Here is a 12,511-nt window from a genome sequence, read left to right as displayed (position 1 = left end):
CAAAAAAAAAAAAAAAAAAAAAAAAAAAAAAAAAAAATAATAATAATATCATCGTAAAGTATATATTTTGATAAAACGAATTGTGAAAATGTGTATTTTAATTATTATCCCTAAAAGATCCAAACTTGATCTAAGTTGTTGTTGTGACCTATCTTATGTAGCGACACTGAAACCATACCCAACACAAATATATCCATTCCAACACATATGTATTACCATTTGTTTTTTCAAGCGTATTACCATTTGTTGTCTGTGGACTATTAATATGGGACGGAGGGAGTACCATATAAGCAAAACATATCAATCGTATTGGCATATGTCCTAAGCGCCAAGGTTATGGACTATTTGGTTGCAAGAGTAATTCACCACTCAAAATTAATAGAGACACTAATTATGTCATTATGTGTATCCATGACTACCTCACATGAAAAGTTAGCCTCTCCGAAGTTGTTATAGCATTATCAGAAAGAAACAGATGCTTTAAAATGACAAAATTCAAAAACAAAATGATTTCGAAATCTTACTCGATTTCTATCCTTTGCTGGAGGGATCTGTGAATAATAACTTTGACCGGTTTCGACCCATGACCCGTTTAAACTTTGACCAGATTCAACCCAAATAAAGATAAAGATTAATAATAATCATCGATTATGAGTAATTCCTAGGTTCAAACTATATATACCTTGAGAAAACACCATCCGCAAATAAAGACATGAGATAGGGCAAGTTACTTAACATTGTTGCCAGATTTACCCTTTCTTCAAATCGTGGAATGGGTATGGGTTTAATGACAATTATATCAATGTCTGTAAGCCGTTGACTGTCCCATAACCCGATAAACTTGGCATTATGACAACCTACCACCCTGAGACTTTTCAGCTTTGTAGCCTTTATGTTAAAATTGTAAACATTGGTGCATAGAGACAGCTCTAACTTCTCGAGTCCTGGTAACTCGAAGACAGTTTCACCTAAGTTAGCCTCAAATGTAATATTGGATAGCGACAGATCATTGAGATGGGGAAATCCATTATTCAAATCCTCGAATGGGGGAGGAGGAGTCTTAAAGATGCAGTTTTTAAGATGCAACTTTCACAATTCTGAACAATGAAACAAATAAGACGGAAGTTGGTACGGGGGTTTATTTGAATTTGTTAGGACGAGTTCCCGCAAACCGTTGTGTTATCTTTTTTTTTTTTTTTTGGACATCAATTTGGGATCACCAGGGGGACTTAACCACCCACGCGTTCATCTCCCGTATTTGCATAACCCGCCCCCAACTATTGCCCTGGAGGAAACCCGGACCAATCCGAGGGCATGACCGGTAAAAACCCACCCTCCCCGCTGCCCCCGCACTTAGCGAAAGGCGACCTGGTGGATACTTCAGGTCAGGAAACCTGTTGTGTTTTCCAATTATGCTTTTTTAATACAGCATATACATACAACTTGGAAAAGGGAAAGTGATAATTTAATTATTAATTAATACAATAATTTAATATGCATAAATAATAAATAATACGGAGTAAATAGTAATCACAAAGAAAGAATACAAGTAAATTTTCATAGCCATTATTATTATTATTAAGTTGTTAATAATAATGGATGGATAGATTGTGCTTACAGCAGATCCATGGATGGATGGATTGTGCTTACAGCAGATCCACGAAGCGAAGCTTTGCTTTTGAGGAAGCTCGTGGGAAGTGCCTAACATCTTTAAAGAATTTGTCCTTTTCGTGATCATCAGCAGTTATACTGGGTTCGATTAATATCAATTCAAGATTGGGAGAACGATCAAGTAAAAGCTTTATCAACAGCAAGAGCGCTCTTGTTCCTGCTAGACGTCTGATTTTTATAGTTTTTAATCGATTCAATGTCTGATTAAAACAGTCAAAAGACGCTTCCAGATAAGCTAGTGCTGGTTTCACATCCAAATGCAAGTGCTGACGATCCTATATATATATATATATATATATATATATATATATATATATAGGATCGTCAGCACTTGCATTTGGATGTGAAACCAGCACTAGCTTATCTGGAAACACAATTCAGTCAAAGGGAGACCCCCATGCTTTAGAAATACCTACGGAGTAGACATCAAGGCCGGTCTTTCCTATGAACCACATGGGCAATGGCCCAGGGCACCATGAAGAAAGGGGGCACCATTTATGTTTAGTCCACTTAACATACTAGGTTAATTTTAAGTACAAATTTAATATACTATTTGGGAAAAACTTGGCCCACTAATATACAAACTAAAAAAAATGCAATATTACGTGATGTATGAAACTGTAATAACCTCATATTGTAAAACTTTTATTTAATAATAACAATCGATGTGAAGATAAACCACCTATCTTGAATCTATAATAATATCTATTAAATCTTTAAAATGATGATTTCATAAATAAACATTTTCTAAGCATAAAAATAATTCAAAATAAAAAAGAAAAATTTTAAAACATCTTTGATGATGTCATTATTTTATATTAATTTAATTAAAAAAATAATACGAAATCTTTTATAAAAGGAAATAGTAATCTCTCCTAAATTGTACATCTTCTACAGAACACCCAATGAACACATTTACAAATTTTAAAGCATCTTGTACAATCTTTATATAATAATTGTATTTTAATTTTTTTTAAAAATTTCAAAAGGCATTTATTATTACTAATTACTAATAATTATTATTAAAAATATAAATACTCAACTTTGAGCAAACTTTATTATTATTATTTATTTTTATTATAATTATTATATTATTAATATTCAAATATGGATTTCCTTTACGAGATTAATTACGTTACATATGTATGCGAAAATACATGTCTCTATATATTTGTAAAAACAACGACAAGTTTCTTAGTCGAACGGGTCATTAAAAAAATTGACTTTAGCATTTACATTCACTTGATAACTAAAACATGTCATTAAATTGTTCCGTTTAAATAAAAACGTGAATCCACGGGTCAATTCACTAGTATGTTCTAAACTCCTAAAACATAAAGTGTTACTGTATTTGTTTATAAGAGGGGCGTTTTTTCCGACTCGTCCAGGGCACTAGTCTTGGGAGTAGTACTATATAATAAACATAAACTTGCGATAAAGAAAAAGTTTAGCATTATTTACCAGGCACACATTCATCACAATGAGTAGTTCTAAGTTTGGTGAATTCCGAAGCAAAAGTAAAGCCCCTTGAATTTGATCCAACTGACCAAAATTGCAGTCAATAAAGTAGAGTCTGTGTAATAATCTATTAGCTGCTGCTGCACATGGAAGCCACTTGGGAATCTTTTCCCCAACAGAATACTGTAAATTAAATTGCAGTCAATAATAATATAAGAAGTAGTTAATAGTTTAAGGTCCATAAGCCATTACATATATACTGCAATGCGAAACTGAATATTGAATTGAGAAACGCAAAACTAAAAACTGAAATGTGAAACTGTAAAGTGATACGCAAAACTTAAAACTGAAACGGGAAACTTTCAGAAAAAGATATATTACTTCCTTTTAAAAAAAAAGGGTCTCGATCCAACTCGCTTGACCTAATTAAAAGTTGACCCATTTCGACCCATGACCCGTTTCAACCCAAACAAGTATAATTTTTGACCAAATTCAACGCAACCCGAATAAAGATTAATAATAATCATTAATTATGAGTAAATCCAAGTTCAAACTATATATATACCTTGAGAAAACACCCATCCGCAGATAAAGACACAAGATAGGGCAAGTTACTTAACATTGTTGCCAGATTTACTCTTTCTTCAAATCGTGGAATGGGTATGGGTTCAGTGATAAATAAATGAACGTCGGTAAGCCGTTGACTGTCCAATAAACGGATAAACTTGACATCATGGCAACCTTCCACCGTTAGACTTTTCAGCTTTGTAGCCTTTATGTTAAAATTGCAAACATTGGTGCATAGAGACAGCTCTAACTTCTCGAGTCCTGGTAACTCGAAGACAGTTTCACCCAAGTTAGCCTCAAATGTAATATTGGATAGCGACAGATCATTGAGATGGGGAAATCCATTATTTAAATCATCGAATGGAGAAGGAGGCTTAAAGATACAGTTTTTAAGATGTAACTTTCTCAATTCTGAACAATGAAACAAATATGACGGAAGTTGGTACGGGACTTTATTTGAGTTCGTAAGGACGAGTTCCCGCACGCCGTTGTGTTTTCTTGACAAAGAGAAAATCCATTGGTTGACTTCTTGGAAGTTATCTACAACCATGTTTTTTGGTATGTGGAGATGCACATTCAAGATTGGACCCTCAAGAAAGTTAAACAATTGGTTTGTAATTCTTATAAAACCGTTATAACCAAAAGCACCCCCATTTCGAGCCAACTTTTCAGAGAAATGCTCATCAAGAATCAGCGACCTCATTCTCGTCCACCTGTACCTCCAGTTTCTTGATAGAACGCTCGTCCTCACAGCATCTTCAACAGGGACCCGCTCTAAAATTGAGTCTATCAAGTACTCTGGCAATCTACTCAGTCTGTCCTTTTCGGCACGCATCCTCCTCTTACGTTTACCTATCATTGTATCAATGGACTGGATTTTAAATATATGTTTGTTGACAGACATATAGACCACAGCAAGGCGAACCTTTTCCAAAACCAACAGTCACAACTAATGTCGACAACAAAGTCGAGCATGGACTCACAAAGAAAATGCAAGATAAATACTGATGTATAGTTAACAAACTTGTGTTAACATTTTGACAAAATAAGACAATGTAGTAGCATTATGAATAATGAGATTTAAACTTACGCACTTGTGCAGCTAAAAAAAAAAAGCAGAATGCCAAAAGAAACTCAACCAAACAATCATCAAATTACACCTTGACCACGTATATTAATTTATGCAAAACTTAAGAAACTAATTTTTTTTCTTAACAGTAATCATCAAAGTTAGTTAATTTATCAACTAAACATCAAAGTTAGTTAATTTATCAACAATAATCATCAAAGTTAGTTAATTTATCAAAAATAATCATCAAAGTAAGTTAATATATCAACAATAATCATCAAAGTTACTTAATTTATCAACAATAATCATCAAAGTTAGCTAATTTATCAACGATAATCATCAAAGTTAGTTAATTTATCACTATATTTACTATACCAACTATATTTAACAATTATTATAGACATAAAAATAGACCTTCTAAATTAGGCTTGTGTAGATAATCAATCGAAACCTAAACTAATTCGATTGTACTTCCTGTTTTTAATTTTAGGGATTGTAATCTAACTCCAAATATATATTACTAAAGATTTATGTTATATTCCTGTTGAATGGAATAACGAAGGTATCGCACAATTAAATTAAATTTATATGTGGATTAGAGAAAATAATAATAATTAAATCTTCTGATATCAAAGAATAAATAAAAGTAAGAAGATACGTACCAAGCTTCAGAATTAAGGATGAATCCATCTCAAAGACCAAATCTCGAGTCTCTTTTCAGCTCAGCACGATTCTTCAGCTGTTAATGTCCACAACCTAATAGGGTAACGAGTACTGTATCAACAATCAACAATCAACAATATAATACATGGGCTGGGCTGAATCCGGATACCGAAAACCTCAAAAAATATTGAAAGATTGATGGGTCCATACAATTTTAAAAACTCATTAAAGCCCAAAAGATTGATGGGCCCTAGATAACGGGCCCTAGGCTTGACCCAATATAAATTATAAAACTAATTCATTGAAATCTCTTATGACTCAAAAAATCGAATAACCACTCTTTTAATATATACCAACTCTCATATTCTATCTTTCATAAGATAGTCTTATCAAAAGTTAATTATAATCTATGATAATAAATACTTCTACTTCTTTCGCAAGAGATGGACTAAATATAAATAACAACTCTTAAAACTCCCGCGTCTCTTGAGACGATAACCTAAATTACAATTTACTATACTACACATATCGGGACTATAGCATGTAATGTGTTAAAAGTAATAATAAAAATTTAGCTATTATAATTTTAAAAGTTGGGAATAAGCTAAGCACTTTGCACACACTTTTACACACATCAAGCGTCGTCTGCAAACGTTGTGCCTCCGTCAAGCGCACTATGTATCTGTGACGATCGCTCCAAATTCATATGGACGAACACGTCATTCATCGATTTCATTGCGAGGTATTTGACCTCTATATAATACGTTTTGTAAACATTGCATTCTTTTGAAAAGGCACACCATAAATGAATATTTAAATCAAAGGTTTTCGACATCTGATGATTTCTACATATAGACAATCACCGTAAATAATAGTTTACAATAGTAATTCCGTTGACAATGCAGTCAAAATAAGATACATGGTGATGATTTGGTGAATGCAACGTTTCCTTGATAAATATGCCATGTAAGACTCCATGCACATAGCTTGTCTAACATATAAGCAAACAGCGGAAGACTTCTAGGGAACCTGAGAATAAACATGCTAACAAGTGTCAACACAAAGGTTGGTGAGTTCATAGTTTTAGTGTTTCGCATAATCTGTATATAAAGGTGGATCACAAGATTTCAGTTGTTTCATCCGAAACGTTTATCAAAATATTCTACGAAATTGAGCACCCTGGTAACTAAACTTAACGTATATATAATAAGTACCCCTATTTTAACATACATGCAACCAACATGTACAATACACGCAATCCAACGTGTACTAAACTCAAATAGCATATGTCTGTTTTATAGTTCAGGCTAGGGTCTCTATACCTGGAACAGACGGGGATGTCAAGCCCTATGGATCCATATATAACTACTCGCGCCCACCAGTTCTTATAACCGGCAGTTACTAGTTACCAAAGCTAAGGGATTTTCGGTTCAAACTTGGTGTAGAATTTAGTATGTACTTGTATCCATTGTGTTTAAAATAAAGTGCATGTATTCTCAGCCCAAAAATATAGATTGCAAAAGCAATTAAAAAGGGAGCAAATGAAACTCACCTTAGCAGCACATAAGGTCCTTCATCAAAAAGTGACCGTAACTCGGAATACAAGATTAACCGCAGATCTCAACCTAGAGAACATATTGAAATGTCCCGTTCTTATTGATTAAAAACGTTCCATATTAATTGATTTCGTTGCGAGGTTTTGACCTCTATATGAGACGTTTTTCAAAGACTGCATTCATTTTAAAACAAACCATAACCTTTATTTCATCAATAAAGGTTTAAAAAGCTTTACGTAGATTATCAAATAATGATAATCTAAAATATCCTGTTTACACACGACCATTACATAATGGTTTACAATACAAATATGTTACAACAAAATAAGTTTCTTGAATGCAGTTTTTACACAATATCATACAAGCATGGACTCCAAATCTCGTCCTTATTTAAGTATGCGACAGCGGAAGCTCTTAATAATCACCTGAGAATAAACATGCTTAAAACGTCAACAAAAATGTTGGTGAGTTATAGGTTTAACCTATATATACCAAATCATAATAATAGACCACAAGATTTCATATTTCAATACACATCCCATACATAGAGATAAAAATCATTCATATGGTGAACACCTGGTAACCGACAATAACAAGATGCATATATAAGAATATCCCCATCATTCCGGGACACCCTTCGGATATGATATAATTTCGAAGTACTAAAGCATCCGGTACTTTGGATGGGGTTTGTTAGGCCCAATAGATCTATCTTTAGGATTCGCGTCAATTAGGGTGTCTGTTCCCTAATTCTTAGATTACCAGACTTAATAAAAAGGGGCATATTCGATTTCGATAATTCAACCATAGAATGTAGTTTCACGTACTTGTGTCTATTTTGTAAATCATTTATAAAACCTGCATGTATTCTCATCCCAAAAATATTAGATTTTAAAAGTGGGACTATAACTCACTTTCACAGATTTTTACTTCGTCGAGAAGTAAGACTTGGCCACTGTTGATTCACGAACCTATAACAATATATACATATATATTAAAGTATGTTCAAAATATATTTACAACACTTTTAATATATTTTGATGTTTTAAGTTTATTAAGTCAGCTGTCTTCGTTAGTAACCTACAACTAGTTGTCCACAGTTAGATGTACAGAAATAAATCAATAAATATTATCTTGAATCAATCCACGACCCAGTGTATACGTATCTCAGTATTGATCACAACTCAAACTATATATATTTTGGAATCAACCTCAACCCTGTATAGCTAACTCCAACATTCACATATAGAGTGTCTATGGTTGTTCCGAAATATATATAGATGTGTCGACATGATAGGTCGAAACATTGTATACGTGTCTATGGTATCTCAAGATTACATAATATACAATACAAGTTGATTAAGTTATGGTTGGAATAGATTTGTTACCAATTTTCACGTAGCTAAAATGATAAAAATTATCCAATCTTGTTTTACCCATAACTTCTTCATTTTAAATCCGTTTTGAATGAATCAAATTGCTATGGTTTCATATTGAACTTTATTTTATGAATCTACACAGAAAAAGTATAGGTTTATAGTCGGAAAAATAAGTTACAAGTCGTTTTTGTAAAGGTAGTCATTTCAGTCGAAAGAACGACGTCTAGATGACCATTTTAGAAAACATACTTCCACTTTGAGTTTAACCATAATTTTTGGATATAGTTTCATGTTCATAATAAAAATCATTTTCTCAGAATAACAACTTTTAAATCAAAGTTTATCATAGTTTTTAATTAACTAACCCAAAACAGCCCGCGGTGTTACTACGACGGCGTAAATCCGGTTTTACGGTGTTTTTCGTGTTTCCAGGTTTTAAATCATTAAATTAGCATATCATATAGATATAGAACATGTGTTTAGTTAATTTTAAAAGTCAAGTTAGAAGGATTAACTTTTGTTTGCGAACAAGTTCAGAATTAACTAAACTATGTTCTAGTGATTACGAGTTTAAACCTTCGAATAAGATAGTTTTATATATATGAATCGAATGATGTTATGAACATCATTACTACCTCAAGTTTAGTAGGTAAACCTACTGGAAGTGACAAGAAATGATCTAGCTTCAAAGGATCTTGGATGGCTTGAAAGTTCTTGAAGTAGGATCATGACACAAAAACAAGTTCAAGTAAGATTTTTGCTCGAATTAAGATAGTTTATAGTTATAGAAATTGAATCAAAGTTTGAATATGAATATTACCTTGAATAAGAAAGATAACCTACTGTATATAACAAAGGTTTCTTGATCTTAGATGATTACTTGGAATGGATTAGAAAGCTTGGAAGTAAATTAGTAAACTTGAAGGGATTTTTGAAGTATTCTTGAAGTGTTCTTCCTATGATGATTATAGCTTGATTCTTGAAGTGATTTTTGATGAAGATGATGATTAACTACTGGAAAAATACGTTCATAATAGTGTGGGTGTGTTGAGAGAGAATTAGAAAGAGATTTGGAAGTGAAATGGAGTGAATGATGAGTGTTAATTGGTGAGTGGTGAGTGGGGTTAAAAGGAGTTCTAGTTAGTTGACTAGCTCATGGTAGAAGTTAAAATTGATTAGTCATACATGACATAATCAAGAGTGGAATCCCATGCTAGTTCCTATTGGTATATACCCATAGTAAGTACGTTTTGAAGCTGTGTATAATACGGGTAAGAATACGACTAGAATTCTTGATGAAAGAAAAGAATGGGAAAGTAACTGTAACCATTTTCGTTAAGTATGAGTGTTTCGATATATGTCTTGAAGTCTTCCAAAAGTATTTTAATACATCTAAATACACTACATGTATATACATTTTAACGGAGTCGTTAAGTCATCGTTAGTCGTTACATGTAAGTGTTGTTTTGAAACCTTTAAGTTAACGATCTCAATTAATGTTGTTAACCCATTGTTTATTATATCTAATGAGATGTTAAATTATTATATTATCATGATATTATGATATATTAATATATCTTAATATGATATATATTCATTTAAATGTCGTTACAACGATAATCGTTACATATATGTCTCGTTTAAAAATCATTAAGTTAGTAGTCTTGTTTTTACATATGTAGTTCATTGTTAATATACTTAATGATATGTTTACTTATCATAATATCATGTTAACTATATATATAACCATATATATGTCATCATATAGTTTTTACAAGTTTTAACGTTCGTGAATCACCGGTCAACTTGGGTAGTCAATTGTCTATATGAAACCTATTTCAATTAATCAAGTCTTAACAAGTTTGATTGCTTAACATGTTGGAAACGTTTAATCATGTAAATATCAATCTCAATTAATATATATAAACATGGAAAAGTTCGGGTCACTACAGTACCTACCCGTTAAATAAATTTCGTCCCGAAATTTTAAGCTGTTGAAGGTGTTGACGAATCTTCTGGAAATAGATGCGGGTATTTCTTCTTCATCTGATCTTCACGCTCCCAGGTGAACTCGGGTCCTCTACGAGCATTCCATCGAACCTTAACAATTGGTATCTTGTTTTGCTTAAGTCTTTTAACCTCACGATCCATTATTTCGACGGGTTCTTCGATGAATTGAAGTTTTTCGTTGATTTGGATTTCATCTAACGGAATAGTGAGATCTTCTTTAGCAAAACATTTCTTCAAATTCGAGACGTGGAAAGTGTTATGTACAGCCGCGAGTTGTTGAGGTAACTCTAGTCGGTAAGCTACTGGTCCGACACGATCAATAATCTTGAATGGTCCAATATACCTTGGATTTAATTTCCCTCGTTTACCAAATCGAACAACGCCTTTCCAAGGTGCAACTTTAAGCATGACCATCTCTCCAATTTCAAATTCTATATCTTTTCTTTTAATGTCAGCGTAGCTCTTTTGTCGACTTTGGGCAGTTTTCAACCGTTGTTGAATTTGGATGATCTTCTCGGTAGTTTCTTGTATAATCTCCGGACCCGTAATCTGTCTATCCCCCACTTCACTCCAACAAATCGGAGACCTGCACTTTCTACCATAAAGTGCTTCAAACGGCGCCATCTCAATGCTTGAATGGTAGCTGTTGTTGTAGGAAAATTCTGCTAACGGTAGATGTCGATCCCAACTGTTTCCGAAATCAATAACACATGCTCGTAGCATGTCTTCAAGCGTTTGTATCGTCCTTTCGCTCTGCCCATCGGTTTGTGGATGATAGGCAGTACTCATGTCTAGACGAGTTCCTAATGCTTGCTGTAATGTCTGCCAGAATCTTGAAATAAATCTGCCATCCCTATCAGAGATAATAGAGATTGGTATTCCATGTCTGGAGACGACTTCCTTCAAATACAGTCGTGCTAACTTCTCCATCTTGTCATCTTCTCTTATTGGCAGGAAGTGTGCTGATTTGGTGAGACGATCAACTATTACCCAAATAGTATCAAAACCACTTGCAGTCCTTGGCAATTTAGTGATGAAATCCATGGTAATGTTTTCCCATTTCCATTCCGGGATTTCGGGTTGTTGAAGTAGACCTGATGGTTTCTGATGCTCAGCTTTGACCTTAGAACACGTCAAACATTCTCCTACATATTTAGCAACATCGGCTTTCATACCCGGCCACCAAAAATGTTTCTTGAGATCCTTGTACATCTTCCCCGTTCCAGGATGTATTGAGTATCTGGTTTTATGAGCTTCTCTAAGTACCATTTCTCTCATATCTCCAAATTTTGGTACCCAAATCCTTTCAGCCCTATACCGGGTTCCGTCTTCCCGAATATTAAGATGCTTCTCCGATCCTTTGGGTATTTCATCCTTTAAATTTCCTTCTTTTAAAACTCCTTGTTGCGCCTCCTTTATTTGAGTAGTAAGGTTATTATGAATCATTATATTCATAGATTTTACTCGAATGGGTTCTCTGTCCTTCCTGCTCAAGGCATCGGCTACCACATTTGCCTTTCCCGGGTGGTAACGAATCTCAAAGTCGTAATCATTCAATAATTCAATCCACCTACGCTGCCTCATATTCAGTTGTTTCTGATTAAATATGTGTTGAAGACTTTTGTGGTCGGTATATATAATACTTTTGACCCCATATAAGTAGTGCCTCCAAGTCTTTAATGCAAAAACAACCGCACCTAATTCCAAATCATGCGTCGTATAATTTTGTTCGTGAATCTTCAATTGTCTAGACGCATAAGCAATCACCTTCGTTCGTTGCATTAATACACAACCGAGACCTTGCTTTGATGCGTCACAATAAATCACAAAATCATCATTCCCTTCAGGCAATGACAATATAGGTGCCGTAGTTAGCTTTTTCTTCAATAACTGAAACGCTTTCTCTTGTTCATCATTCCATTCAAATTTCTTCCCTTTATGCGTTAATGCAGTCAAGGGTTTTGCTATTCTGGAAAAGTCTTGGATGAACCTTCTGTAGTAACCAGCTAGTCCTAAAAACTGGCGTACGTGTTTCGGAGTTTTCGGTGTTTCCCACTTTTCAACAGTTTCTATCTTTGCTGGATCCACCTTAATACCTTCTTTGTTCACTATGTGACCGAGGAATTGAACTTCTTCCA

General features: G+C 33.8%; 1 protein-coding gene across 4 annotated transcripts in view; it reads right to left on the bottom strand.

Moving 5' to 3' along the window:
- Nucleotides 1-1,424: 1,424 nt before the first annotated feature.
- Nucleotides 1,425-12,511, bottom strand: part of LOC139893559 (F-box/FBD/LRR-repeat protein At1g13570-like) — a 97,939-nt gene continuing 86,852 nt past the window's right edge. The window contains exons 1-4 of one of the 4 annotated variants that reach the window (XM_071876733.1): nucleotides 5,428-5,537; nucleotides 3,695-4,548; nucleotides 3,133-3,312; nucleotides 1,425-1,828 (exon numbers count right to left, since the gene is read on the bottom strand). In XM_071876733.1, coding sequence (XP_071732834.1) covers nucleotides 1,805-1,828; nucleotides 3,133-3,312; nucleotides 3,695-4,548; nucleotides 5,428-5,455 — 1,086 coding nt within the window. In that variant the 5' untranslated portion in view covers nucleotides 5,456-5,537 and the 3' untranslated portion in view covers nucleotides 1,425-1,804. Of the gene's footprint in view, nucleotides 1,947-3,132; nucleotides 3,313-3,694; nucleotides 4,549-5,427; nucleotides 5,538-12,511 lie in introns of those variants that run through there. The other 3 variants (XM_071876730.1, XM_071876732.1, XM_071876731.1) reach the window with 3 other exon arrangements.

The sequence above is a fragment of the Rutidosis leptorrhynchoides genome, chromosome 2 (genome assembly GCF_046630445.1).
Source record: "Rutidosis leptorrhynchoides isolate AG116_Rl617_1_P2 chromosome 2, CSIRO_AGI_Rlap_v1, whole genome shotgun sequence".
Classification (NCBI taxonomy): domain Eukaryota; kingdom Viridiplantae; phylum Streptophyta; class Magnoliopsida; order Asterales; family Asteraceae; genus Rutidosis; species Rutidosis leptorrhynchoides.
Note: the sequence above shows the minus strand (reverse complement) of the source record. Positions and strands in the feature narration are given on the sequence as shown.